Source organism: Aulostomus chinensis, chromosome 6 (genome assembly GCF_037954235.1).
Source record: "Aulostomus chinensis isolate RoL2024-O1b breed Wild chromosome 6, RoL_Achi_v1.0, whole genome shotgun sequence".
Taxonomy (NCBI): domain Eukaryota; kingdom Metazoa; phylum Chordata; class Actinopteri; order Syngnathiformes; family Aulostomidae; genus Aulostomus; species Aulostomus chinensis.
The window spans coordinates 29,019,819-29,045,188 of NC_141325.1; the positions used below are offsets into that span (position 1 = coordinate 29,019,819).

The window sequence follows — 25,370 nt, forward strand, 5'->3', positions numbered from 1 at the left end:
CGCAGCAGTGTCATATTTCTGCCGAGCCTGCGTCTACAGACTGATAGCCAGAGCCTGTCAGCTCACACGACCGCTCCATAGACGCCGGCCGCTGTTCATCTACGCGCGCACACGCGCGCGCACAACCATATGTTTCTGTGTGTGTGTGTGTGTGTGTGAGTGAGAGAGGGAGAGAGAGAGAGAGAGATCACTTCTGACACTGATCTAACAGGAGTAAACTCTCTTTGCACTGAGATGCGAAACGAAGGTGCGCTCCACTTTGCCTTATCAGCGCTGGTTTTGTGGGCAGTGCGGGATGTGACCGGTTCAGGTCTCTCGTGTCTCAGATCAGGTCCCTCTGAGGGAGGACAGACGCGCGTCACCTTCCTGCGGGAGGACTCAGCCGGTGTGCGCTCCCTCTACCTCACCCGGTGGTCCGAGGATCTGCGCCTGGTGACATGCGAGGTGAACACCAGCCCGGCGGTGGTGGAGAGCTACGTCAGCGAGTGTGACGGACTCGACACCCAGAGCCCAGAGATCCCGCAGCGATTTATGAATCTCAGTATGCAGTTGGATCCGGATGATCCTTGCGCACTCAGCTCCAGCGCGCCAAAGTTTGCCAGGCGCACAAGAAGAGATGGAGGACAGGGGACACGTCGGAGTAAACGCTCCTGGATATTCCCGGGGACGCTGTGGTGCGGCTCTGGGAGCCGAGCAGGTGGATACGAGCAGCTGGGTGAGGACGGCTCATTCAGGTCTTTTACACTGAGGTTGAAGTTTCTCCAGTTTCCATAATGTTCAGAGAAATGATGCTTACTCACATCAGGCACTTCCGACTTACATAACGCGGACAACCACATGTCAGGGGCCTTCAAGTGGAAAACGACCCTCCGAGAATGTTAGGGGCCCCTCAGCTGCCCTTCTTGTGGTCAGGACAGAAAAGCATTCGTACTGCGTTGACCTGCAGGATCCAAGAATGCCATGATAGAGTCATCGTTTCTCAAATCATGTCCTGAAAAGGCAAGATCATCACGGTGAATTTATCAAAGCTGTTGAAGAAATGATGTTTTCATCATTCGATTTTTCCTGAGTGATTTAACAACAACAAAACTACGAATCTGATTTTTTTTATGGCTCCAACTCCATCTTTGGTGATGCCTTTTGGTGGCCAGTGTTCATGTTTTTGACCAGTCAGGCCCAATCCTGCTTAGTATACGAGTAGAACCAGGAGAATGTTTTTAGTCGACTTGTAGTACTCCTAAAGCCCAAAGAGTCACTCATAGTACTAGTAGCCCTAATGCAAATGAATAAGGAGGGATTACAACCAAATACAGCGCTCTGATTGGTGGTAATATCATCGAAAGCCAGTGGGAAGCTCTAATTTTCTTTTTCCCACCCGATTATTAGAGTATAAGGCTTACTTGTAGTACTAGTAAACATTTTTAAGTCCAGTACTAGCACTAGTAAACCCAAAAGAGTGTACTAGTAGAACTCGAGAACATTTTTCAGTCCACTAGTAGTAGTAGTAGTAGTTTTGCGCCATTATTAAAGTCTTCTGGTGCACTAGTAAACCAAAATTGAGTACATGTACTCCAAATTTGAGTACTAGTAGAGCTGAACTACGGTTGATATCACTGATATCAATTTTATGCCCAAACAGCTTTCCACATACGTGGGTATTACATCATGTAAGACGACAAATTTACATTTATGTATACCGGGAAACTGAGGCTGTGACGGCTTTACTCTGGGCTCTGAATGTACAGACACTCACATTTCCTATCTCTCATGATTGTGTTTGTCCCCTGAGCCAGATCTGCTCCAGTGTGTAACGGTCTCTTTGTTGGCTTTGTTGTTCGCTTTCGAATTTCATGAAAATCAGTTTGTTCGTTTTCATGTGAACCTGCAGACAGACAAACTAAACACAACCTCCTTCGTGGGGGCAGCAACAGTGGATTTAAGTAAATCTGGAGGCACCTGAATAGATCCCAGAGGTGCACCTGCTGCAGACTCGGATGATGACGTTTGAGTGAATTCTTCTGCTCAGGGATGTTTGAGGGTGCAGATCGATGCTGCCGTGAGCACGACCACTGCCTGCACGTCATCCCTGCTCTCACCATTCACTACGGAGTCTTCAACCCCAACTTCTTCACGGTCTCCCACTGTGACTGTGACCAGAGGTGAGGTTCTACTCTGTTGAAGTGGGTCTCGTGTCTGGAATGTGTGGATCGTACTCCTTTTGTCACCACGCTCATAAATTAAGCTGTTTTAAAGGCTGTGTGATGCTACAGTTCATCCAGGGGCAATGAATACATCCCTGCAATCAGCTCTCTCCAAAACCTTTTCATGTCAAGAGTGAACATGTTGCTCGTTGTCCTTCTACTCGCTGCGAGGGAGCATTCCATTCTACCTTCACTATGTAATATCTAATCTAGCTATTTTATTTGCACCCTCTCTCTAGTGCAGACAGGTGCTTGTGAGAGCGTCCAACTGTTTTGACAACTGAAAACTTGTTTTCACACTCTCTCATTTTGACATCCCTGTTGTATCGTTGTTTTTTTTTGCTTGACCGTGACCCTGGGTGGTTTTCTGCCTCTCGCCAGGTTTCGAGATTGCCTTCTTGGAGTGAATGACACTATTTCCAGAATGGTTGGCTACAGCTTCTTCAACATCCTGCAGATTCCCTGCTTTGAGCTCACTCAACTGAAGCGATGCACTGAGATGTACTGGTGGGGAATGTAAGAGTCGACGTAGAATATCTACAACGAATCATGAATCCTGTGAGGTGCAAGGAGCAAATATTCTTATACGGGAGGTAGATGTACCTCAGTCAGAAAAAAAAGAAGGCTCTGTCTTGTAATAACATGCCTGACATTTGCCAAAGTCAATGTAATAATGACGGGCGGCGAGCCAAACCTCTGCTGCAGTTCCACAGCGTCGTCTGTCAAATAACTAACAAATGCTTTTATAAACAATGAATGATTACTGCTTAACCTTACCAGGGTTGAGAGTATTCTGTAGACCAGAGGATCTCAAAATTGTATGTTCTGGTCTCTCAAACTGGACCCTCAATAAGCTGCAGACCCTTTATTTGAAGTACTTTTCCTCAATAAGCAGGTGCATTTCCTCTGGGGGTCCCAGGCACATTGGACCAGAACCGTAATTTTTGTTGCAGTGGACTAATTTAATCAGATGTGCTCGGGCCCTTTCAGATGGGCCTGCTTTGCCTTCACTGTTGAGACTCCACTGTTTGAGGGGGCCCTTACCCTTGGGGACGTCTGATACAGATGTGATACAGCATCATTAATCTAACCCCCTAAAACTGAACTAGTTTTCAAGTTTTGGTTGTTGTTGTTTTTTTTGTGCAAAGTTGCACATTTGCTGTTTGTTTTCCTGCTAGAAGTTTGCATGTTCTTAAGACGTTATTCGAAAGCAAATGAGAATTTCTCTTAAATCACCTGAAAACTAACATCCATCAGTGTTCAGAGCCCATCAGGCACGTACAGAACATGAAAGTGAAATTCCACCATCCTTCATTTTACTGGTGACCCCCTGGAGGAGTCCCTGGACTCCACTTCTTTACTACGATAACTATCACTGACACTTTGAGTGTTAGGAAGGGACTCCTCAATTTCCTCCTGAAGCACTGTAATTAGCTGGTAAGAAGGAATACGGTACCTTCACATTATATGAAGCACTCTGAATAGTAAACCAACATCAGCAGTTACCTGAATATGCAAGGAATGTAGTAAATGTCAGTTTGAAAAAGCAGTTTTCAGTGAGGGGGTCTGTTCCCATGATTGGGTTTTAACAAGCATTTTACTCTTCATAGGTGCAAGGCAGCAGGAGAGGCTCCGTACGCCGTCTTCAGACGCCCTCTGTCTTACAACACCTCACGTGTTTCTGGCAAACATGAAGACGCCACCAGCATCAACAAGTCAGACAGTAGTGATACGCAGCCTGTCACTCAGAGTCCTGTAACCAGCAAGCACAGGACGTCGCCCAGAGGCGACCATGGATGTAGATCCAGAGGCCGAGCAAGAGGGGACAGTTTCTCCCGTCCAAGGATGAAGGGTATCGGATGTAAAAGGCGCCAGAAATCATCTTCGGAAGCACAAATGCTCCTAATATCACAGCCGGACACCACTACTCCTTCGCTGAAAATGGCTCTTACAAATGTTTCTGAAACTAGCACATTGATTTCAAACAAGATAAGAGTGGGAAAGAGGAAGGGAACCAGAAAGGGCCTGTCGACTGACCCGACTCAGAGAATTCAGGAGTCGTCCCAAGTAACCCATCGACGAACAACATCCACAACACAACCTGCTCCAGCTGCGACTCAGAGACCAGCCCCTCAGTGGCTCTCATTGACAGACATCCAAACCGTCAGTAGTGGCAGAACCACTCAAAAACCGGGTCGCTGTTGTGGTTCTGGGACGCTTGTGAGGGGCGACACTTTTCAGCATCCTTGTGCAAGTTGTCAGGAACAAACTGCAATTGTTAAACCCTCAGCAACTATAGACAGACTGTTGGTCAACGTGACTCCAGCTCGGACTCAGACAACACTACCACCTTCCCAGCACACTCTGACCAGACCCTGGACCACAGCTGCCCCTGCAAAAGCCACCACTTTTAAGGACGGCAGGCAGCAGGAGAAGAAGGATTCACGTCTGCTGTGGAATGAAGTGAACCAGGAGCTGCTGCAAGAAAACAGGCTGCAAAGCCCCCACTGGGAGAGAGGCTCGAGAGAAAATAAAACATTGCATAATCTGGCAGGTGAGAGCATGCAGCTAATGGCCCCCATCATCTCTGCTGGGGCCTGTGCAGCATGAGACCACCCATCTGTCAGGAGAAGGCACACTTCTGTCACTGCCATGATAGAAGCAGCAGCTCTGACCAGTGAGGCACACTTGTGCAAAAAGCATCTATCATTTCATTTCACAACATTTCAGGGAGGGACTTATAAGGTTTAAATTCTTAAGAGGCAAGATACCAAAAGGTAAAATATTAAAAGGCCAGTTTTCTTTCAACAAAGCTACTGAGCTATCTAGCTATGCCCCCTACAGGTGAGACCATGCACTCTTCCACCTCTAATAAGCTCCTTCAGAGCCAAGGAAGAGTCTCTTTGCTACGTGTGTAATGTAACGTGTGTTTATTCTTGCTCCTGCAGACAGTCGGCTCCTGTGTAGAAGCCTCAAACATCTGGATGAATGCAGGTATAAAATCTCCCCCTTGAAGAGGAAGTATGAGCTACAGAACACGGAGAATAAGACAGCCTACCACTGTGACTGCACCAGCCGGTAACTTATCTCTGCTTTTTAATGATTTTTTTTGGTTTTTTTACTGTATGTGTATGTTTCCATATTCATATGAAGTCCTAGCTTTTTATAAATAGTGTGGGCTAGATTTTTGTTTATCATCACAGGACAGCTGGAGATTTGCACAACCATGTGATTTTTCTTTTAGTTTATGTTATACTCTGGATTACTGATTTCTAATTTAGTCCCTTCCACATTGGATTCCTTATACTACCGACTTGGAGAGATCTCAACTGCAAAAGCAGGTATTAAAAATCTCTGACAGAGCCAGTTCATGAAAAGAAATGTCGACAAGTTCTTAACTTGGGAATTGTTTTTGTAGCGTTATTTATTCTAGCTGCTGAAATCAGTATTACTTCATATGGTCCTCTGAAGCCTTATAAATCAGACAAATCCAAAAGCTCTTACCCAGACAATCTATAATGAGTGTGTGTTTTGCACTCCAGGCTGCAGGTCGCAGTGAGATGAGGTAACCAGGGCAACTCAGATGGAAAATGAGAAGTCATGATGCAGGCGGAGCACGAGGGAGCGTTTTTTAATTAAAAGAAGGATGTTGTGGCGATTATTGTTTTGGCGCCATCTTCAGTAGAGCAGCCCTTTTTCTTCGATGGTGGAGAGAGAACACAAGGTGGTGATAAATCTGAGGGCACATTTCCCAAAACAATGACATCACATTACACAAGGACAGGATTGTCCTTCAGACATCCAGATTTTATTGGTTGTTGTCTGGTTGCACTTACGAGACATTTTTGCAAACCATAACAATGCAAAATAACCTGTGCAATGGACACGTGTCAGCTGACTACTTCCAGAGGCTCTGTGGAATAGAGCCTTTGCTAATAATCCTAAGCTTTTCCTGTTATGACCCATTAACCCGTGTCTTCCATTGAAGAGTGGTAGCAGGCAGAGACGGGGAATAACCACTAAATATGGAGACACGGAGAAAAAACGAGTGGGAGACTTGAGACTTGCCTTGGACTTTAATCTTGCTTTGGACTCGTGACTTGGATTCGCAAGAAAACACATGCAAGCATCTCTGATTTCAGTTTACCGTCCCATATCATTGATTATGATGTTCATCGCCTCCTTATTTCTCAACTGCAACCTTTAAAAAGAAGGAAGGAGGAGAGCAGGTCCCCACAGGCAGCTTCTTCATCTGAGCCTCTCCAAGCTGACAAAGACGATGCACTTGTTGAAGATTTCTTTTATCGGGGGTCCAAGCTCGGGGGGTGGGGGGGGGGGTGGGAACCATATTGTAATTATGATTATTATTAATAATCATAATAATATTATTATTGATATGGTTGTTGTTGTTGTTAGTATCATAGGAGTATTACATCTATAAACATGATACTACAGCCTAAACCTATTGACGTGAAACTTTCAGGACCAGTAAAGACCACTGCACGAATCTCAGATGCAAAAAACAAAACAAAACAAAAAGCCAACACATATTGTCACTCCTAGATGGCGCTAGAATCAAGGTCAAAATGTTTGGTCTCATCTTGTCTAACGATCTCAAACTTTATATCCACATCTTTGCTGGAGTCAGCTGAATGTCATGAGACAGGCCACGCCCATTTCTGCTAACGGTGGCAAAGAATATTGTTTAATATCCGAAACAAAATTTGAACAAAGGCAATGAAACTTACAGGAGGGTTGCAGAAAGGGTCACCGATGACACAAACCAAATAGAAAAAAGTAGATCTGTAGGTGCCGCTGGAAAGTAAACTGGTTTTGGCCGTAACGCCAACATGGAACATTGCACAACTGCAATTCTTGTATCCCGTATTCCCTGAATCTGGTGATACATTAATTGCTGCACTTTGTTGCAAATTTGCAAATAGACACAATACTACTTTTTCAGAATCCTCCAGGTCTGAGTCCAATGCGTGTGAAACTTTGTATATTTGATCTACAGTCATGAATTAAAAGTATCAGAGGGATTTGGATATCTTTAAAACAGTAAAAGCTATGACACGACTTCCTGTACGCTGCAGTGGGAACATGAAGAGTTGTATATCTACGCAATAGTTGGTCAGATTAACCTGAGAATCTGTCCATCACCGCAGGTGCAATATTGAATACGTGTGGCAAATTCGGTGCAAATTGGATGGACAAAAATGTGCGCATGGTATAGCAGTACAGAACCACAGAGTATCTGCATTCCCGACAGGAAGTGTTGAGAATCTTGGCTTCATTTTTCCCGTTGACATTAAATGGGGCTCTGACTGACATCATGGCCGCTGAGCGCCAGCTTCGGAGCTGTGCAGGGCTCGGACCCTGCTCACACTTGCCTGCAGGTTTGTTTTTTATTTGGTTCTGTATGTAACGTTCTAAAGGACTCCGTCTTGTCTGTCTGTCTATTTTACAGCCTGGCTGGTCAAATTGAGATCTTTAAGCAACCCGGGATTCTCTCTTCGCTCCTGATGGATTTCATGGCTCAGTACTGCTTTACACTGCCAAAGGAGAAATGCTACGGCAGAAAAAGGTTCTGACTCATGTATTCATGTTCATGTGAGACAGCTTTGGTGTGCAGCAGGGGCAGCTTCCCATCTGACACCTTGCCTTTATCGCAGATTATTAGACTGGCCTCTGTTTTTGACTTTTAAAATATTTTCTTCTCCCCCAGCTGCTCTGGAGGCTTCACCAAACCCTTTGACCTACTTCAAGCACTTCAGCAGAAAGACACTTCTGGGGAACGAAATCCAGGAACCGCAAGAAAACGAGGGATTCCTGTCCGCCTGTATAAGCGATGCCTTCGGCTGAAAAGAGAAGCTGATATCACGGCACAGCTCATATGATTATAGAATGAGCTGCTATGTACTCCATAGGTTGATTTGATAGGATTTATGTTTTCAGGCATTTTCTGTACCTCTCAAACACTGTAAATACCACTATGAATGAAAAGTTCATGGACTGAAACTCTTTGTACAGCAGTACAAGACAGTTGAACTGAAATGGTTTGTTTTGATTTCTAATAGTATCATGATGGGCGGCACGGTGGTGCAGTGGTCCTCACTGTGGCCTCCCAGAAAGAAGGTTCTGGGTTTGAGTCCCGGCTCAGGCTTTGGGTCTTTCTGGGGGAGTCTGCATGTTCTCCCTGTTCCTGCTGGGTTCTCTCTGGTACTCCAACTTCCTCCACAGTCCAAAAACATCAAGAGGGGACCAGGTTAATCCAGACTCTAAATTGACCGTAGGCGTGGCTGGGAGAGCCAATGGTTGTCTGTCTCTATGTGTTGGCCCTGTGATGGACTGGTGACCCGTCCAGGGTGATCCCCTTCTTTCGCCTGAAAGCGCTGGGATAGGCTCCACCCCCCGCTCCCCTCAATCAGGAAAAGTGGAAGAAAATGGATGGATGGATGGATTTGTGAGTATCGTATCATCTCATATCTCTTCAAAGATGATAAATCACTGGAAACGTTCCCGTGGTTTTCTAGAGGAACCAACGCTACGCAGCTTAACGAACATGAATCAGCATGTTTGAGGGCCATACTGTAAATGTTGAAATGCGACTGAAATAAATACACATCAGCATCTTGGTACATTTTTTTCTAATGTAAACTAACCTGGATTTTTAATTTGTAAGCTCAATAATGCATCTGCTACTGTAGTCCACCCTTGACATTATGACCACCCATGTGGTTCATAACACTGATTATCTCATTATAATGGCACCTGTCATGGGGGGTGACATGGTCAAGCATGGTTGTCCACAGCTCACTGATGCGTGCGGGGAGTGATGGCGAGCTCATGTTGTCTGATTCCCTCAGAAGAGCATCTGTAGAACAAACCGCTGGTTCTGACAGAAACGTTTCAGAACACACAGGTATGAGGCTGCGTGTCATGGACATGTATTCCCTCCTGGCTCTGGCTTTTCTCCCCTGGATGAGGTTTCCTGCCGCTCGGCAAAAACAGTTCAGGGATGGTCTGAGGAGCACAGTGGGTTCAAGGTGTTGACTTGGCCTCCAAACGCCCGGGACCTCAGTCCACTCAAGCTTCCCTGGGTCCAACAAGGCTGATCAGAGGAGGCCCTGCCCGCCTCCCTCACCAACGATCTGCTGTTAACGTCTTGGTGCCAGATACTTCTGTTAAAGATCTGGTAGAGTCAAAGCTATTTTGCATGCTAATAGTGGACATAAACTAAATTAAGCAGGTGGTAAGCTTAAAAAAAAGTTTAAAAATTTATATATATATATATATAAGTTGAAGCCTGTTTATGTGAAGGGACTGTATTCTCATGTCAGGGATGACACTTTGTGTGCCAGTAACCCCAGATGAAGTCACTGGTGTATGAGTTCTTTGACCAGTGACTTCATGACATGTTCATCAAGGTTAAGTGTACACTAAAGTATAGTTTGTACATGTACACGAATCAGGTTGTAATTTAGGATTTATAACCTGATTCATTAAATACACGACTGATGCTCAGTCCACGCGTTATTTATCAGTTTTGTTGATAGACTCCAAGATGAACTCATGAATTTTTGACAGCTTTTCTTCTGGGCCGCGGTGCATGCTGGGAGCAGCTAGATGGCCTTGGAAACATGGCGTCGCACTGACAGCTGGGACTCTCGTTATCTTCTCCAGCTACTGACACAGTGGCCGGGCCGGTGGCGGAGCTGACTGCAGTCTGGGGTTCGCTGTGAATTCACCTTATTGCCGAAGCGGTCTCGACCCTGACAAAGCAACGGGATAAAAGGTGCGGCGCGATAACGGATTTAGAGCGAGTGTCACGCCCACTCTGGACAGTAACGTTAACGACGCCGCTCGGTGAGTTAGCTCCGCTCCCTGCTAACCCAGCCAGACAGCTAGCAGCGACTGTTAGCACGGCCACAGCAGACATGCTATGTGTAGCGGAGCTGACACCGATGTCTGCTCATTGAATGGCTGCCGCCCGTTAGCCTGCACCCGAGTCCCACAGCCAGAAATCATCAAATCAGACGGCATCGGTAACGGCACCTGGTTATTGTATAGCTCTCTGGCAACCTAGCTAGGGCGTTACTGTCTCTCTGTTACTGAATTTTTAATGTTCGACCCCTTTGGCATCACTGTCGGAGGAGAGAGCGATGGGCTCCGGGGCTGTGGATTCGTCCCAGTGGCTTTCGGTGAAGGAGGAAACCATTTTCCTCCACGACGGGCTAATTCGGGTCACGGATCTGGCGGAACTACCCAGTGAGATCGGTGTGTCGGAGCAGGGGGACACCGAGCAAGAGGTGGGTGAAGGCTCTCACACTCAGATGTTCATAACACTGCAGTTGCACGGCACACAACAGCAGCAGTGACAGGGTTGTGTTATGTTTCCTTTGCAAGGGTTTAGTGTGTTTTCACTGTCTGCAGCAACACACCCTGCTCAGTGATAACGATAGCGCTAACGTTGGCAACTTTCGCTTCCCTGGTTGTTATCTACTCGCCATCAAACTAGCTTCTATCAGCGTGGGACTTCCGGCTGGGTTTTTCAAAGTAAAACGAAGCCGACTACCTGCAATATTGTGGGTACTAAAATTTTACGTTGTAATATAATGGCATAGTGTTATAAAATGTGTGAAATATATGATATATTCACTTTCTACCACAATTTAATATTAATAATGGGTTGAATAAGATCTAATTGTAGATGCCATGTTGATAGCAAGCAGTAAAGCTAAAACTACTTAGTTTTTTAAAAAATGTTTTCATCAGAGCTGCACAATTATTTCAAACTACCTGCCACATAGTCTGCTGCAATTTTCAAATCACAGGAAGGTGCAGTATATAAAGGCTGTTTGTGTGTAAAAATACCTTTTCAGTCAGATATTGTGGCGCCTCAGGCATGTCCAACCCACACATCCTCTACGACAGACAGAAACATTTTCAAACGTTTTCAACAAAAAATAATAATAAAAGATAAATTCCAACTAATTTTGTAAATTCTGTCACAATATCAGTCCTCATATCCTCATTTAAATGTTTTTCAAAATCATACATCTGTAGGTTGAGCATTGGCTGCCATTCACTTCAGTTGTTTGGGAGGTTACTCTGACGCCTTTTACTGTGAAACTCACGCAGGGCTTTGTAGATTTAAAAAAAATAGAAAATCTCCCATCCTTCCATCACCATTAGGAATAAATAATGATGTGAACCATCCCTTTAAATTGTCCACATTTAACCTAATTAGTATTGCTACTGCCAGTTCCAAGCCATGTGAACCGCATGAAATGCTATCCTGCTGGAGTTCAGGCTTTTATTTTGAAGGCGTCGTGTCCTGTGTTCTTAGATAACGGAAGCTTTACGCCGATGCGGATATCAACATTCAGCTAACGGTGAAGATGAACGTTCTGGATACCTCAGTCCTCTGCTTTAATGAGCCCCAGAGCCTTTAGAGCAGGTTTACAGCAGTTAAGCCTGTGGAGCCGCCGTCATCAGGCTAATGTGTGGTCGGAGCTGATCAGGCAGGGGCTGACAAAGATGATGAACCTGTTTGAAACACTAGAAGGGCTCCGATAAGTTTAAGAGCCCACTCTTCTACGTCATGCAGATCTAAATATATTATGACTACTTAATCTATCAGATTTTTTTTTTCCAGTAAGCAATCAGGCCATGTTTGATGAGACCTGAATTGAGATGTCACATAATGCTCCATCTTGCAGGTTGTATATCTTTTAATTGTGCACGTTTTCATGAGCGTGTGAGCCCAATGACAAGTGTCCGTCATCACTTGATAGGCAAGACCGTTCTTTGTATCTTGAAGTAAACGCTGCCTTCGTCTGGAGCCGGTGGACACCTGCCTACCAGCTTTCAGGAAATGTTGTCAGGAGGAGGTTGTGACCACTATGAGAGGGGTTCGCTCATGCTGAACAGAATAAACACAACGGAAACATGAAAGTAAGAGGGGAAAGAAATCCGCCATCTGAACTTTGATTAGAACTGGACCCACATGTAGTCCGCGGCTCATGGCTTACCCCTCCACCAGGCCTCACCCCTCCAGCAGGTCTCATGGCGAGCGGCCTACTAGATGTTGCATGAAGATAAACCTGCAAAGTACCAAGCAAATGATGAAAACCTAACCACCATAGTGGTAGTAATTCCTTATACTTGCCAATATTAGTATATGTATTAAGTAGTAAACATTATGTAATGGTGATTAGCAGAAACCCACTGCAACTGAGATGTGTTTAGGTCATAAACATTCACGGCTCCGGTTAATTGCTAAATGACACACTGACTAACACAACAACCTTCGGCTGATGCGATGGTGTTTCCAATCCCTTCAGCTACCAGCAACAGCAACACATTTCTTTCACAGTCTTTGCTCCTGCATGTACATGTACTGTATATTCCTTTAAAAGTGTATTTTTATTCAGCCAACAGAGAACCGTAAAACTATTGTTAACCTTTACACTGTGACTGGCTGCTGCTACAATGCTTATTGTGTAGCTTGAAATCCATGCTCATCGCTCTGTGATGGTCAAGAGTGTGTGTGTGTGTGTGTGTGTGTGTGTGTGTGTGTGTGTGTGTGTGTGTGTGTGTGTGTGTGTGTGTGTGGTGCTTTCCACAGTTCACACCAGTCTTTTACACAGACAGTACACTGAAACTGATGTAAGGCTTTTGTGCTCATCAACAGACGCTGCTTTCTGGATTTAATTGTCACAATGCAGTGTGTTTCCTTTCTCTGATTCATTATCACTGCTCATTGAGTGCCGTCCTCACCAGCAACCTCCCATTCAAGGTGTGTCACAACATGGCCGCGCAGCTTTGTGCTTTGACTCGCCGCCATCAGCTGTTTATTTGGGCTGATATTAAGGTTGCTATTGTAGGAGCTGTGACAGATGACTCACCGGTGGGTTTTTGATAACTGTGAATGAGCGAGTTTGGATTTGACCGCTCACATTCTGCCAGACATTCAGTGTACAAGACTGCATCAGTTTCTTGTTTAAACTGCTCTGTAAGAACGGTGGTGACATCACAGTTACCCACACCTGACCAACGGTGTGTGGGCTCACGCTATTTAACATGGATGTTCAGGTAAACGGAGCATTATTCTTTAATGTTCCATGGAGGTGTGCTTGCAGGCCATGTCTGGCTCCTACGTGTGATCGCCCTGGTGGTTCTAACTCACTACAACGTGGTGATACAAACATTTGGGCATGTTTTACGATCCTGTTCTTTATTTTCCATTCAATGAATATGAGCTTTTTGTGATTGAACACAAAGAATAGTGACCGTATCCAGAGGTTCATGTCCCCAGGAGAACCTAAGGAAGTAGGGACGTGTATGTGGATGTCATCAGGTGAACGCTGTAATTAAAGCTTACTGAACACAGGGAGTTGCTTGTGTGAGGATGTCATGCTGAGCTGGAAAAAAACCCAGAAAGTTTACCAAAGTTCATTACGCGTGTGAACTGAAATCTTTTTGGTTTCACAGGGAATTTTTTATCAGATTGTTTGTTTCCATTGATTGTGCCGTGTGCACACACACACACACTCACACACACACACGTGTAAAGATGGCTCATCAGCTGAGAAACTACGGAGACGAGTCCAGGCACTGATGTAATGGCGACCGTGAATGACAGCAAACACAGCAGCGACTATGTTTTATTCATCTCTGCTCATGCTGAGGAGGTTTTTCTTCTCAGTTCTGAACAAACCAAAACCAAAACTGGGACCCACAAACCGACTAGCCAGTAGGAGCGTCTGCTATGAACCAGACAGTTGCTCCAGCCTGCTGTCCTGGTTGTCAGTCACTGGTAGAAGAACAGCTTCTTGGATGGTTTGTGGTCAGGGTTCCTGAGTTCTACTCTTATTCTCCACAGATCTCTGCGTCCAGCTAGAAGCCTGACTGGGTCATTCACTTCTGTTGTTGTCGATGTTGAGATGTGGACTATTTTTATCCTCCTGCAGCCATGTTTTGCAGAGCAAGGTGCTGAAGGCCCAGCATCCACTCAGGAGTGTTACTGTAACATTAGTAGATTTACCGAAATTTAATCAATACCGACTGTGCCTGCTAAATGGCATAATAGTTTTTTCCATGTCTGTGATTCATGGGCTTCAGAGTGTAATCAATATCTGAAATGTTGCCTAAGTGCACATGAAGCACATCGCTTCACTTCTGATAAGATATTTTAAATGTACCCTGCTATCCCTCACCAGCAACTCACCATATACAGAACTACACTCTGAGATGTGCTCTTCCTTTATTTTTGAAGAAGTGTAAAACATTTTTATTATGGAAAATCTTAAAACGTTATTTTGCGGTTGTCTGAACTGCTGCTGATATAACGTTTTCTTTTCTGTCTCTCCCTCTGTCTTTCATTCCAGATTTTAACGTTTGAGACCAAGAACCCGGTAGAGCTGGCCGAGCGTCTGCGTGCTGTCTGTGGTAATCAGAGCAATGCATATGCCCGCCTGCTGGAGTACCGACTCAATGCTCTCCGTGGCCTGTGGGGGGCGCAGCGGCAGCTTGCACTGGAGGAACAGCAAGAGCGTGAAGGGACTGGAGGGGCTGATGAGGAGACCCTGGCCTTGCTCAAGAGACAAGGTCTACTCCAGCAACCCGAGCAGGCGCCCTTCACCTCCAGGGTCGGCCTGCTGCTGGTCTTCCCTCTTTTACAGTCGCAGACTCGTAGCGACCCAGCACTGTGCGGCGTCACAGCAGAGGTACTGCTAGCCTGCCTCCGGGACTGTCAGCCGCTCAGCCTCAGCAAAGAGCCTGCCGACTGTCTGAATGGCCTGGAGGGGCTGCTCTGCTCCTGGCTGGAAGACGGCGTTCAGGAGTCGGGCCAGAGGCAGGGGCAGACACAGGGTCAGATCCTCCACACGCCCAGACAGAGGGAGAATGCTGCTGCTGCACTGGTGGCACTTGCCTGTGCCAGGTGAGGACATGACATTCACCCAATAAACTCAAAGACATATCAGGAGAATGTCAGTTTTTTTTTTTTTTTTTAATCGTCTCATTCCATCTCTGCTGTCCCACCTTCACATTCTTCCTGGGATTGTTTTGTTGATTTTTGAGTTGATTTGAGTGTGCAGAGGGCCTTTTCATCCATCAGTTTTCTGTTCAGGGTTATTGGAGCAGCCGGAGTCTGTGCATCAGGCCTGTTGTTCGTTTATTAATAAGCAACAGACTCACTGAGAAGTGAAAGCAGTTGAAATAACATTGCTGGAAATGATGTGGTCATTGAAACGCTCAGTGGTGTTGCTTCATGGGTAGCATGACCTTTATAAGGGTTATTCCTGTAAACAAAGCTGGAACTGTACTCCCTGTCACAGTTTCACTTAGATATTTGCATTCTGAAACAAAAGACTTGCAACAGAGGGTTAACTACAGTATATATTCTGACATTTATGGGAAAATCACAGTATAATCACACTCTGAAGTAGTCTGAAGTACTGTAAAGTACGCTGATGTACCCTGATGTAGTCTCCGAGGTACCTTACCCCAGCCTTCACCAGAGGAGCTCAGTGTAGCCTGAGCTGGCTTCTCCTGCTGAGGAGGCCAGATGCTCTTCGTCTGAATCTCACATAAGCGTGAGCCATAAAGCCGGTGAAATGTATGAAGATACAGCAAGGGATCATGGGAGACAGAAACGCGCTTACATGAAAGGGATTTTCCTGTAATACATGACAAAAGAAAGGATGCTTGTGAATTTAAAACCCGGGGTCTAGGTTTGTTACCTCCCCCACAGAAGAAGAGTCCAGGAGGGTTTTTGCGTGTTCAGGCTGACCTCTGGCTTCTGCTGGTGACAACTGATCTTGACTTGTCAAAGCCAGAACTCTCCGCTCTTTGTTCAGCCTCTGCTGCGACTGAGAGCTCTTTGTTGTGGGGAACCATCCAGCCCTGGTGCCTTTTCAAAGATTGTGGGTGCTGATTAAAGAGCAATCAGCCCTTCTCCCCCTCACCTCTGATGGGATGGTTAGTAAACACGTGACGCCCTGGGTTTGTAGGCAGAGACGCTCGCTCTCTGCTTTGATTCAAGCTATTGAAAAGGTGTTAAGATGATGAGGTGGACACAGCCTGACTCATCACTGGTTTGTTTAAAATGAGGTCATCGCTGTAGTCACTGTGGCATCATGTTGTTATCTGTGCTTCCAGTTTCTTCTCGGTGCATAATCTTCAGCGTGAATATAGAACTGCCTCAGATGAGGCAAGGCACTTAATGACCATTGCACCAATTTAAGTAGGCTGCCCATGACACCTCACAGACAGTCGCAGTGGAAAATAATGGTTTTTGTCTCGTTCGAATGGAAAAGAGCCTTTTCATTTAAATTAACAGCATTGCATCGTAACTCCACGCAGGCATGCTACAATCGACTCGCCTCCATAACTCAAGCTAGACATTATTCCACTTACCGTACAGGCTTAGCAATGTGCTTCCCTGCTGTGGCCTTGTGAATAACCTGCCAAACTGTTTCCAGAGGATCTCTGAAGACCTTCATCCACACGGTGCACCTGCTGCAGAAACAGTCTGACCTGGGCCAGCTTCCTGTCTCAGATGTCCTGTACAGGTCAGGGAGCAACTTTGGTGCGCCTGCTAGGTCATCGTCATTATTTTGACCTTGTAGATGTGTAACCGCCACGTATCGCTCCTGCCTCAGGCTTTTACTCTTGGAGGGAGGCCCAGGCTCCTCATCCTGCCTCTTGGGGGGGAAACATAGTGTGTCCTGGGGGTTTGAGGACATGCTCCCCACACCTGACAACTCTGCCGGGGGAGCGGAGACTAAAGGTAAGAAGTCTGTCAAATATATTGTCATAGAATTGACTATTGACTTTAGTTATTCACTTTTCTAGTATACTGTTTATAATTCACTTTGTCTGTACTTCTGGGAATAACTGTAATACTCAATAAACAGATTATTCAAATATCAAAGGTTTGTCACCAGCAGGTTCACAAAATGTTAACAGCTCTGCATCCTACATACAATCAACAGTTACAAAACATAAATAATGATATAATAAACTGCCACAAAAAGTGAATCAAGAAATAGTAGAAAGAAGGAAGAAGAAAAGAAACAAAAAAATATAAAACCAGTTTCTGTCGGGGGTTGATTTCCTTCATGTACTCTTACTGTGTCACAAAGACTAAGGAGTTATATGTTATTCTTGTTCTTTAGAAGTAACAAATGGTTGGGATTCACACATCAGACTCATCACAGGAATTCTGGTCTTTCTCTCGCATATAAAGATCCATATTTCACATTAATGCACTGGAAGCACATCCTCAGATCTCATCCATTCATACCAGTTATTCCCAAATGTAATTTGGACAAATAAGCAAGGACACATAAGCAGTAGAAAATGGATGGATAGATTTGGACAAAAACAAATGTTCTTCAGTGTCATCTGCACGACTACAAAATGATGGGACATTTTAATGTCCATAATTTAATGTTTATTGTGACTTTCTGATAAGGATCCTCGTTGTGCAAATCAGATTCCCTCTGGGGCAATAAAGGTTTTCATTCATTTATTTTAACTACATCTGTTTTTGCGTGCTGCTGCTTTCATGTTCTCTTTCTAACTGAAATTGGGGAAAAAATCAGGGGATTAATTTGTTGGCACACTTTATTATTGCATTTTCTTTCTAAAATGCTAAATCAGCAATATCTGCATCCTGTGTTACCTTTGGGAGCACTGCTTTGCACATATTTATATCCTGTGAAGACGTTCGGGCTGATGTTGATGAGTACATGACTGCGAGAGGCTCAGGGTGTAAAGCAGAGGACAGAGATGACTCACTTATTGATTAGCGGGTCCATAGAGCAATGAAGTTGTATGGGCGGATTTATCAATAGAGTAATTTTGGATGTGTATATTTGAGGACAAACTTGACACAAGCTGCTGTAAGTACTGAGTCTTTGCCTGATCTCAGAGGACAGTACTACGCTAAAATTGAAAACTCAAACAAGCTAAACAAACTCCTCGTTTAGCTTCCCAAATTTCTCATCCAGTTTTGCCTGTTGATACCTCCCTGTTTTTGATCGTGTCTGTCATTCCCCTCCTGGAATTTGCCCATGTGTTACAGACACTGACCTGGGACGCTGTCTAGCCACCGATGGGCTCTATCTATACACCACCAACTCCTCCGGGAGGGGACTCAGCAAGCTGGGCTCTGGCTTACATGGGACACTGAGGTAATACGACACTCCCTCCAGCTTGCCTTTCTCTATCTGCAGCATTCAGAAGAGCAAGACAGAAAGGGAGTGAAACACTAAAAATATCTCTTATCACTGACTCATCCCAAGGCAACAGTGTGACTACGCCATTTCCTCAACTTTCTCAAACCATATCTGCAGCGTACACTAGTATCCAGCATAAATGTCTTTGAGTGATTTGATTTTAAGGCAGACAAAGGACACTGTGTATCTGTGCAATAACGCCACACTGTGGTGGCAGATTATCCAATTTGGCAGCTGTTGGCAGCTTCATTCCTCACTGTGTTTTTGAGAATTGAGAGAGTTCAAAGTTCATCTTCTCCACTTGTAGAATTGCTTCCTGAGAAGATCCATGTACCAGATTTAGGCCTGTGAGTTTGATGATTGTAATAGAGAAGTGGTTCTGTTTCCTGATTGTATTTGGCTTGGAAAATAGATTTGATTTGGATGTGCTTTAAATGACCGACAGCAGTGAGCGGAACTCCTAGTAATTCTTCAGCTGGATCTCGAACATGAAAAACTGTGTAATTGGAAATGTTAACAGAATAAAGAACGAAGTACCTACGGTTTCAGGGGTTTTGTTTACTGCCGGAATGAAGAGTTGGAGCCCGGCTGGGTGGTGTTCAGCAGTGGTCGCCTCCTCCACCGTCCTTCCGCCTTTGATGCCAAGCCTCATCAGCTGTGCCAGGTCATTGACCCCTTCACCCTCCAGGTAATGTCCCATCAGTCCACTTTTCTTTATCAAACATTCCCTGTTCAGAATGCAGGTTTTGGGAATAGTGTGGGCGTGCGTACAAGAACTTGTGTTAACACAGGAGTTACATAGAAGTCATTTTCAGGCTGCTTGTGGCTCCTTTAAATTCTGTTGAAGATGACCAGTGCAGCATAGGCTAAGCTAACGTTAGCTACGATCTTTCTAGGTGTGCCAGATTGTTCCCATGCCAGCCCATCACTTCCCCGTGGGCAGCACCATGACCACACTGCACCTCTGCTCCGACGGAACCTACTTGTATTGGGTCTGGTCCCCAGCCAGTCTGAATGAGAAGACACAGAAAGGCCACTCTGTCTTCATGGATGTGTTTCACGTGTCTGTGAGTATCACACACCCATCAGTGTACAGTAGCGTCACTGGGATTCAGCTCATTCATGTGTGTGTTTGGTTGTCCTCTTGTCCATGTTGCAGACACAGACAGGGTTGTGCGTCGCAGACATCTTGCAGGAGAGAGTGATTCTTACTCGCAAGGAGGGCGAGTCTTCCAAGTGCTTGAATGAGCTTCTCTTGAGTCGAATGTCACGCTTCCGAGCCTCTCACTCTGCCACTTTGGCTGCTCTCACAGGCTCTGCAATCACCAACACTGTCAAAGAGGAACAGTCAGGTGATTCATCAGGAAAACTCAAATCTTTTACTCATCCATCTTAAATTTAATCTGGATTCTCTTGTTATAAAATAATCCGTACTGATATATTTCCCTTACAATTTTTCATAGCGGTCAACACCAGCTGTGGACTCCCCCTGAAGACCCTGAGAAAGACCCCCATGTACGTGTGTGGAACATATCTAGTGATGCTGGTCTCCCCTCCGGGTGTGTCAGGGAGTTCTGCTACACGCTCTCTGTTTGGAGGTACCAGCAGCCTGTCCTCGCTTAAAAGTAAGATCATGTGTGTGTGCATGATCACGCACACGCGCGCGCACACACACACACGCGCGTTCACACTCTCACCCACGGTGTTGTGATGCTGAGTTTTTTAGACCTAATTGGTGATTTCTCAATTTTCTACTCCAAGAATTCATCAGAAAAATTGCATCAAGTGTGTGAGAACCTGGTGATTATCCAGTTACAGTTAATTGTAGCGAAGATGGCAATTTCTAAGAGACCCTAATTTAAACCTCTGTCCGTTAAAACAGAAAGAGCCTCCATAGTTTGTTCTATATTGTAATTTATTCATGACATTGTTGTTATTTCAGTATTAGCCTCCAGTCTGGTCTTTAACCTGGCTGATGGCCAGTTCAGCAGCCGCGCTGACCTCATCGACGCACCTGGCAGCTCTCTGGGCCGGGGAGCCCAGGTGGCAGGGTTAGGTGAGCACAGTGGACAGATAAATGTTGAACTTACAGCAGAAGTGCTGCCCAGCTAACTGGCATTTATTTCTGTGGCTTTTAGGAGCGTGTTATGATGCACTGAACAACTTGATCTGGACCTGCTCCAGTGACTACATCGATCAGTGGTGCAACCCTGGCAACCAAGCCTTTCATCATGTGTGCTATCGGCTCGGCGTGAGCCATGTCATCAAGGAACCCAAAGGTAAAAAAACCTTCCCTGGCCACACCAAGTGCTCTTTGTATGCGGTCAGATATTTGGTCATGTTTGAATGTTTGCCCGTCTCCTTTCACAGAGGAAACTGTGGCCACGAGCGAGGTGATCAACCAGCTGCTTCATCACGTAGGTGCTATGTGTATCCACCAGCTCAACCTGCTGGCAGCCAGCAGCAACAGCCTGCCTCTGGGCGCCTTACTGGGCAAACAACATCCCATCGAGGCTCGTCACTTCAGCAGCATCTGTGATATAATGGAGAAGGCCATGGTCAATGGAGACACCTGCATCATCCGCTGTATTTTAGTAGTGTTCCAGGTTAGTTTCAGGTGCAGCTGCTGACAAATTTAACAAAAGAATGTCCTATTTTTTTTCTTATTTTTTTTACAATTCCTTTTTGGTTTTCTTTCTCCTCCAGGTTGTTTTTAGGTTTTTCAATCCTCAGTCGGAGCAGAACAAGGAGAGCGTGCGAAGGTCAGGCCTGCTCTTGTGGCAGCTGCTCATGGCTCCAGTGGATCAGATAGGAGCAGAGATACAGAGAGAGGTGTGCCTGGCCATCAGGTAAGTTAGTGTGACATGGAATTCCTATCATATTTCAGTGTATCTACTGAAATAACTAATAAGAGAAGAGTTTTCTTGAGGTTGGTCATCTTTTCCTTCTCTGTCTCTGTAGCTCAGGCCTGAATACTTTGTACCAGGGCGAGGCTGAACTCAACAAATTGCTGAAACTAGTTCTAACTGAAGGTGATGGCTAAAAAACACTGATTTGAATTCAACTGGTGCTTCTGCAGATTTTCCAGCATATATTTGATATGATTCATGTGATATTCAGGTGAAAGGAACAGCGGTCTGTCTCAACTTCGTGACGTGATTCTGACCAACCTGGCAGACCAGCTGCAGAAGAATAGATTTGGAAGTGAAGAAGATGACCACTACAGGTGGATGGCAATATCATTTAGAATAGCCTTGAACAGTGTTTGGTCTTGCTTAGTAAAGTTTGGTCTGCGTAATTCTCCAGCTGTTAAAGATGATAAAAATCTTTCTCTTGTGCAGGCTGAGTGATGAGCTGCTGCACTGTATCCTCAAGACTGTAGTTCGGGAATCCTGCCTTCTCATTACCAAATGTCAGACTGTCGCTCGAGACGACTTCCAGAAGCTGCTCTCCACTGTGCCAGTATGCGTAGAAATTGTGTGCTGACCAAGATCGCACAGAGTGTCAGATCCCACTTACCAATGTGAGATGGCTTTCCCTTCTTGTAGGTGGTCTCACCTTGCTTGCGCTACCTCATGGCTGTTCAGAACCACCTCCTCAGTAACACCATCCTTATCCGTCCAGATGATAATGATGACAGTGACAGCTCCCTACAAGGGGAAACAATGAAGGTACAGGTAAACATCCCCTTTAAATACCCCTTCCTCCGTCCTCGTGAAGTCGTTCTGCCAGTGAGGGATGAACGCACACAATGGAGTAACAGAAGATGGATATTTTGTCATTGCGCTGCATGTTAATTTACTCTCATTGCAGTTTAATTGCTATGATGTATTAAGTATGTGTTGTTTCAAAATGTTGTAATTAATGGTTACTGGTAAAAGTCTGAAAAATAAAACAGTTTGGGTTGTGCTTTTCGATGGGTGTGTTTATCTGTAGAAATGAAATAAAAACAAGGCACTACTGCATGAGAGCAATACACCCGGTGACAATCTTGGAAGCAGAGTTACCGAAGTGTGGGCCTATTCTGTGTGTTGTTCTCAGGAGCTGCAGAGCAGCATCTTGTCCTTAGCAACAAAGATCCTGGTGGGATGTGATGAGGTGCTGGAGACCCTGCAGCAGGTGACCACAGCACTGATTAACAGCGACATCCTTGACAGGGAAACCAGGTGAGCTTTTCCCTCCACTTCAACTCATTTACGGAGCAGGACAATGGGCTTTTATTCTCCCACACACAGTGGTGCTTGGCATCTACCAGCCCGTTACAGTATTTTATGACAGCATGCTGCATAACCAAGTCTATCTGTTGTTAGCTTTATCACCTTGAAAATGCATTTGAGAGAAAATTTAACTGGTGCCGTGGTCAGCACTGTCGCCCCACACAGTTCCGGGTTCAAGTCCCGGCTCGGGCACGGGGTCTTTCTGGGTGAGTCTCCATGTTCTCCCTGTTCCTGCTGGGTTCTCTCTGGTACTCCAGCTTCCTCCCACAGTCCAAAGACATTAAGAGGGGACCAGGTTAATCCAGACTCTAAATTGACCGTAGGCGTGACTGGGAGAGCCAATGGTTGTCTGTCTCTATGTGTTGGCCCTGCCATGGACTGGTGACCCGTCCAGGGTGAACTCCGCCTCTCATCTGAAGGCTGCTGGGATAGGCTCCACCCCCCGCCACCCTTAACAGGAATAAGCGAAAGAAAATGGATGGAAATGGAATGGAGAAAATAAAACCAGGCGTGCGTTAATGCAGTCAAACAAGATTGTAGTAAACCTGGATAATATTGCACACTCCTAATGACTCATTTTCCTGCCCAAGATGCATCATCTGTTCTTGTTAACTGCAGGTTGAAAGGTCTGGAGCAGATAACCAAGGCAACCATGCTGGGGCACTTGCTGCCAGTGTTGCTGACCTCTCTAATGCATCCCAACCTGCAGACCCTCACTCTGGCTGACGCCCTCATGCCTCAGCTGGTCCAGCTGGTCCTCTACACCAGCCAGGTTGGAGTCTGACAGCAATACACATTATTTTAGATAAATAAACAACAGTCTTTATGAGTATTATAAATTCATGTCACTCCATGCTGTTTTCCAGACTGCCCTGTTGCTAAAGACTCAGTCTTCACTTTTTACTGAGGACCCTCCACCTGTGGGTGGCTCTCTGGGGCAGGGGGCGAAGGCGTGTGCTGCTGATGACAAGTACGTTTCTGGAGTCCAGCCAAATAATGAATGATTAATGCTCATGTTTATTGCGTCTGATTTTTTTTTTTTTTTTTATTGGAGCTCTTTCTGAATATTTCATGCACGTTAATAAGAAACATCTGTTTCTGTAGGATTTTTAGAAGGCGGTTAGGCGACTCGGTGAGAGCCCTTCTGTCTGCTCTAAGCTCAGTTTTCAACAATCAGTTGTGATTTCTTTGTATTCTAGAATTCTTGATGAACGTGAGGAACCGGGCTTCTTGACTGGATTGAAGATTCCTGCCCCATGGGCTGCTGGGAAGACAGTTGAGACGGTGCATCCGGTGCGAGACAACTATAAGTTCAAGGAGACCGTACACATTCCAGGCGCACGCTGTTTGTACCTTCGCTTTGATTCCCGCTGCTCCTCACAGTACGACTATGACAAGGTAGTGAGATCATGGTTCTTCTCTGCTTAAATGGATCATTGTGTTTTTGTATCTGTAGTTTGCTTTTTTGTGCAACTCTGACCTTACTCTCTGTTGTTTTAGTTGGTTATCTATGCTGGTCCCAACACCAACAGTCGTAAAGTAACAGAATATGGAGGAAACACTCTGGGATATGGCAGCCGCAGTGTTTTGGGGACAGGATGGCCCAAAGACCTCGTCAAGGTACAATGGAATAACACAAACAATGGTCCTGCCCTGTCTTGGAGAGCTACATTTCTATTATTGTCACGCTTTAGGTTGAAGGGGACACTGTGACGTTTTCCTTTGAGATGAGAAGTGGACGTGAGCACAACACCCCTGATAAAGCCATGTGGGGGTTCTCTTGCACTGTCAGAGCTCAGGTGAAACATTGGCATGTTCCAAACATCTGTACATTTATTAATAAAAGTAGTTTAGAAGAACCGCTGATACTTAAGACGTTTTGTTTTCAGGAGTCCTCTGAGGATGTCTCTGGGGGCCTCCCCTTCCTGGCAGACCTGGCCCTCGGCCTGTCGGTGCTGGCTTGCTCTATGCTCCGCATACTGTATAATGGGCCAGAGGTAACCAGAGAGGAGGACACCTGCCATGATTTACTCTGTTCAAAGCTGCTGCAAAGGTGATAAAACTCTAACTCCCACGCACTGCTTGCTATACTGTTTCATCAGTATGTTAAAGGTGAAAGGGGATGAAATCAGAATGCTGATCAGTGACAAACTTTTCTATTGTTCAGGTGTCAGTGGCAGGTGGAAGCAAACGGTGCAATCTCTCCTGCTCTCACACCGAGCCCCTCACCACTGCCGCTGACCATCGAGGAGGACCGGGAGTTCACTTACCCCTCCGATGTCCTCATTCCACCCCCGGGCTTTATGCCAGGCACCTACTTCGACTTGCCTCGAATACGCCTCCCTCCTGGCATCATGGGACGGCTACGAGAAGTGTCTGGAAGAGCTCGACCGCAGTTCCGTCCCAGCATCAAGTAAGCGGGTTGTGTTGTCACAGTGTAGCGGGTATGCATGATGAAGCTCAGGAGGGGTGAAGCAGCATTAAGAGCTCAGTGTTCTCAAGTGCTTTTTTATTCAGAAACCATCATCATACTACTTTGAAGTCATAGTATCTGTGATAATGCTGATACATTTGAAGCAGTATATTGGCCCCACAGACCCTTGGGCTGTTTGCATGTATATACTGTATTTGTTTCCTCTCAGTGTTGGAACCACACTGTGTGCTTGTGTGTGTGGGTGGTAAGGGAACATCTTTCATGA

The 25,370-nt window shown here is 45.5% G+C and overlaps 2 protein-coding genes across 2 annotated transcripts in view; both read left to right on the forward strand.

The window, feature by feature from the left end:
• Nucleotides 1-234: 234 nt before the first annotated feature.
• Nucleotides 235-5,283, forward strand: LOC147260709 (uncharacterized). The gene is made up of 6 exons (XM_086205539.1): nt 235-715; nt 2,027-2,159; nt 2,583-2,717; nt 3,812-4,268; nt 4,560-4,755; nt 5,150-5,283. Exons 1-6 carry the CDS (start codon nt 235-237, stop codon nt 5,281-5,283), a joined length of 1,536 nt encoding a protein of 511 aa, XP_086061665.1.
• A 4,554-nt stretch (nt 5,284-9,837) lies between these two features.
• Nucleotides 9,838-25,370, forward strand: part of hectd4 (HECT domain containing E3 ubiquitin protein ligase 4) — a 36,450-nt gene continuing 20,917 nt past the window's right edge. Inside the window, exons 1-25 of the mRNA XM_086207421.1 lie at nt 9,838-10,513; nt 14,597-15,150; nt 16,694-16,783; nt 16,874-17,001; nt 18,301-18,409; nt 19,004-19,142; nt 19,351-19,521; nt 19,614-19,806; nt 19,918-20,079; nt 20,397-20,510; nt 20,593-20,733; nt 20,825-21,060; nt 21,161-21,303; nt 21,416-21,486; nt 21,575-21,680; nt 21,796-21,916; nt 22,003-22,131; nt 22,496-22,620; nt 23,290-23,443; nt 23,538-23,641; nt 23,871-24,069; nt 24,172-24,291; nt 24,366-24,470; nt 24,561-24,724; nt 24,839-25,084. Coding sequence (XP_086063547.1) covers nt 10,367-10,513; nt 14,597-15,150; nt 16,694-16,783; nt 16,874-17,001; nt 18,301-18,409; nt 19,004-19,142; nt 19,351-19,521; nt 19,614-19,806; nt 19,918-20,079; nt 20,397-20,510; nt 20,593-20,733; nt 20,825-21,060; nt 21,161-21,303; nt 21,416-21,486; nt 21,575-21,680; nt 21,796-21,916; nt 22,003-22,131; nt 22,496-22,620; nt 23,290-23,443; nt 23,538-23,641; nt 23,871-24,069; nt 24,172-24,291; nt 24,366-24,470; nt 24,561-24,724; nt 24,839-25,084 — 3,971 coding nt within the window. The 5' untranslated portion in view covers nt 9,838-10,366. The remainder of the gene's footprint in view (nt 10,514-14,596; nt 15,151-16,693; nt 16,784-16,873; nt 17,002-18,300; nt 18,410-19,003; nt 19,143-19,350; nt 19,522-19,613; nt 19,807-19,917; nt 20,080-20,396; nt 20,511-20,592; nt 20,734-20,824; nt 21,061-21,160; nt 21,304-21,415; nt 21,487-21,574; nt 21,681-21,795; nt 21,917-22,002; nt 22,132-22,495; nt 22,621-23,289; nt 23,444-23,537; nt 23,642-23,870; nt 24,070-24,171; nt 24,292-24,365; nt 24,471-24,560; nt 24,725-24,838; nt 25,085-25,370) is intronic.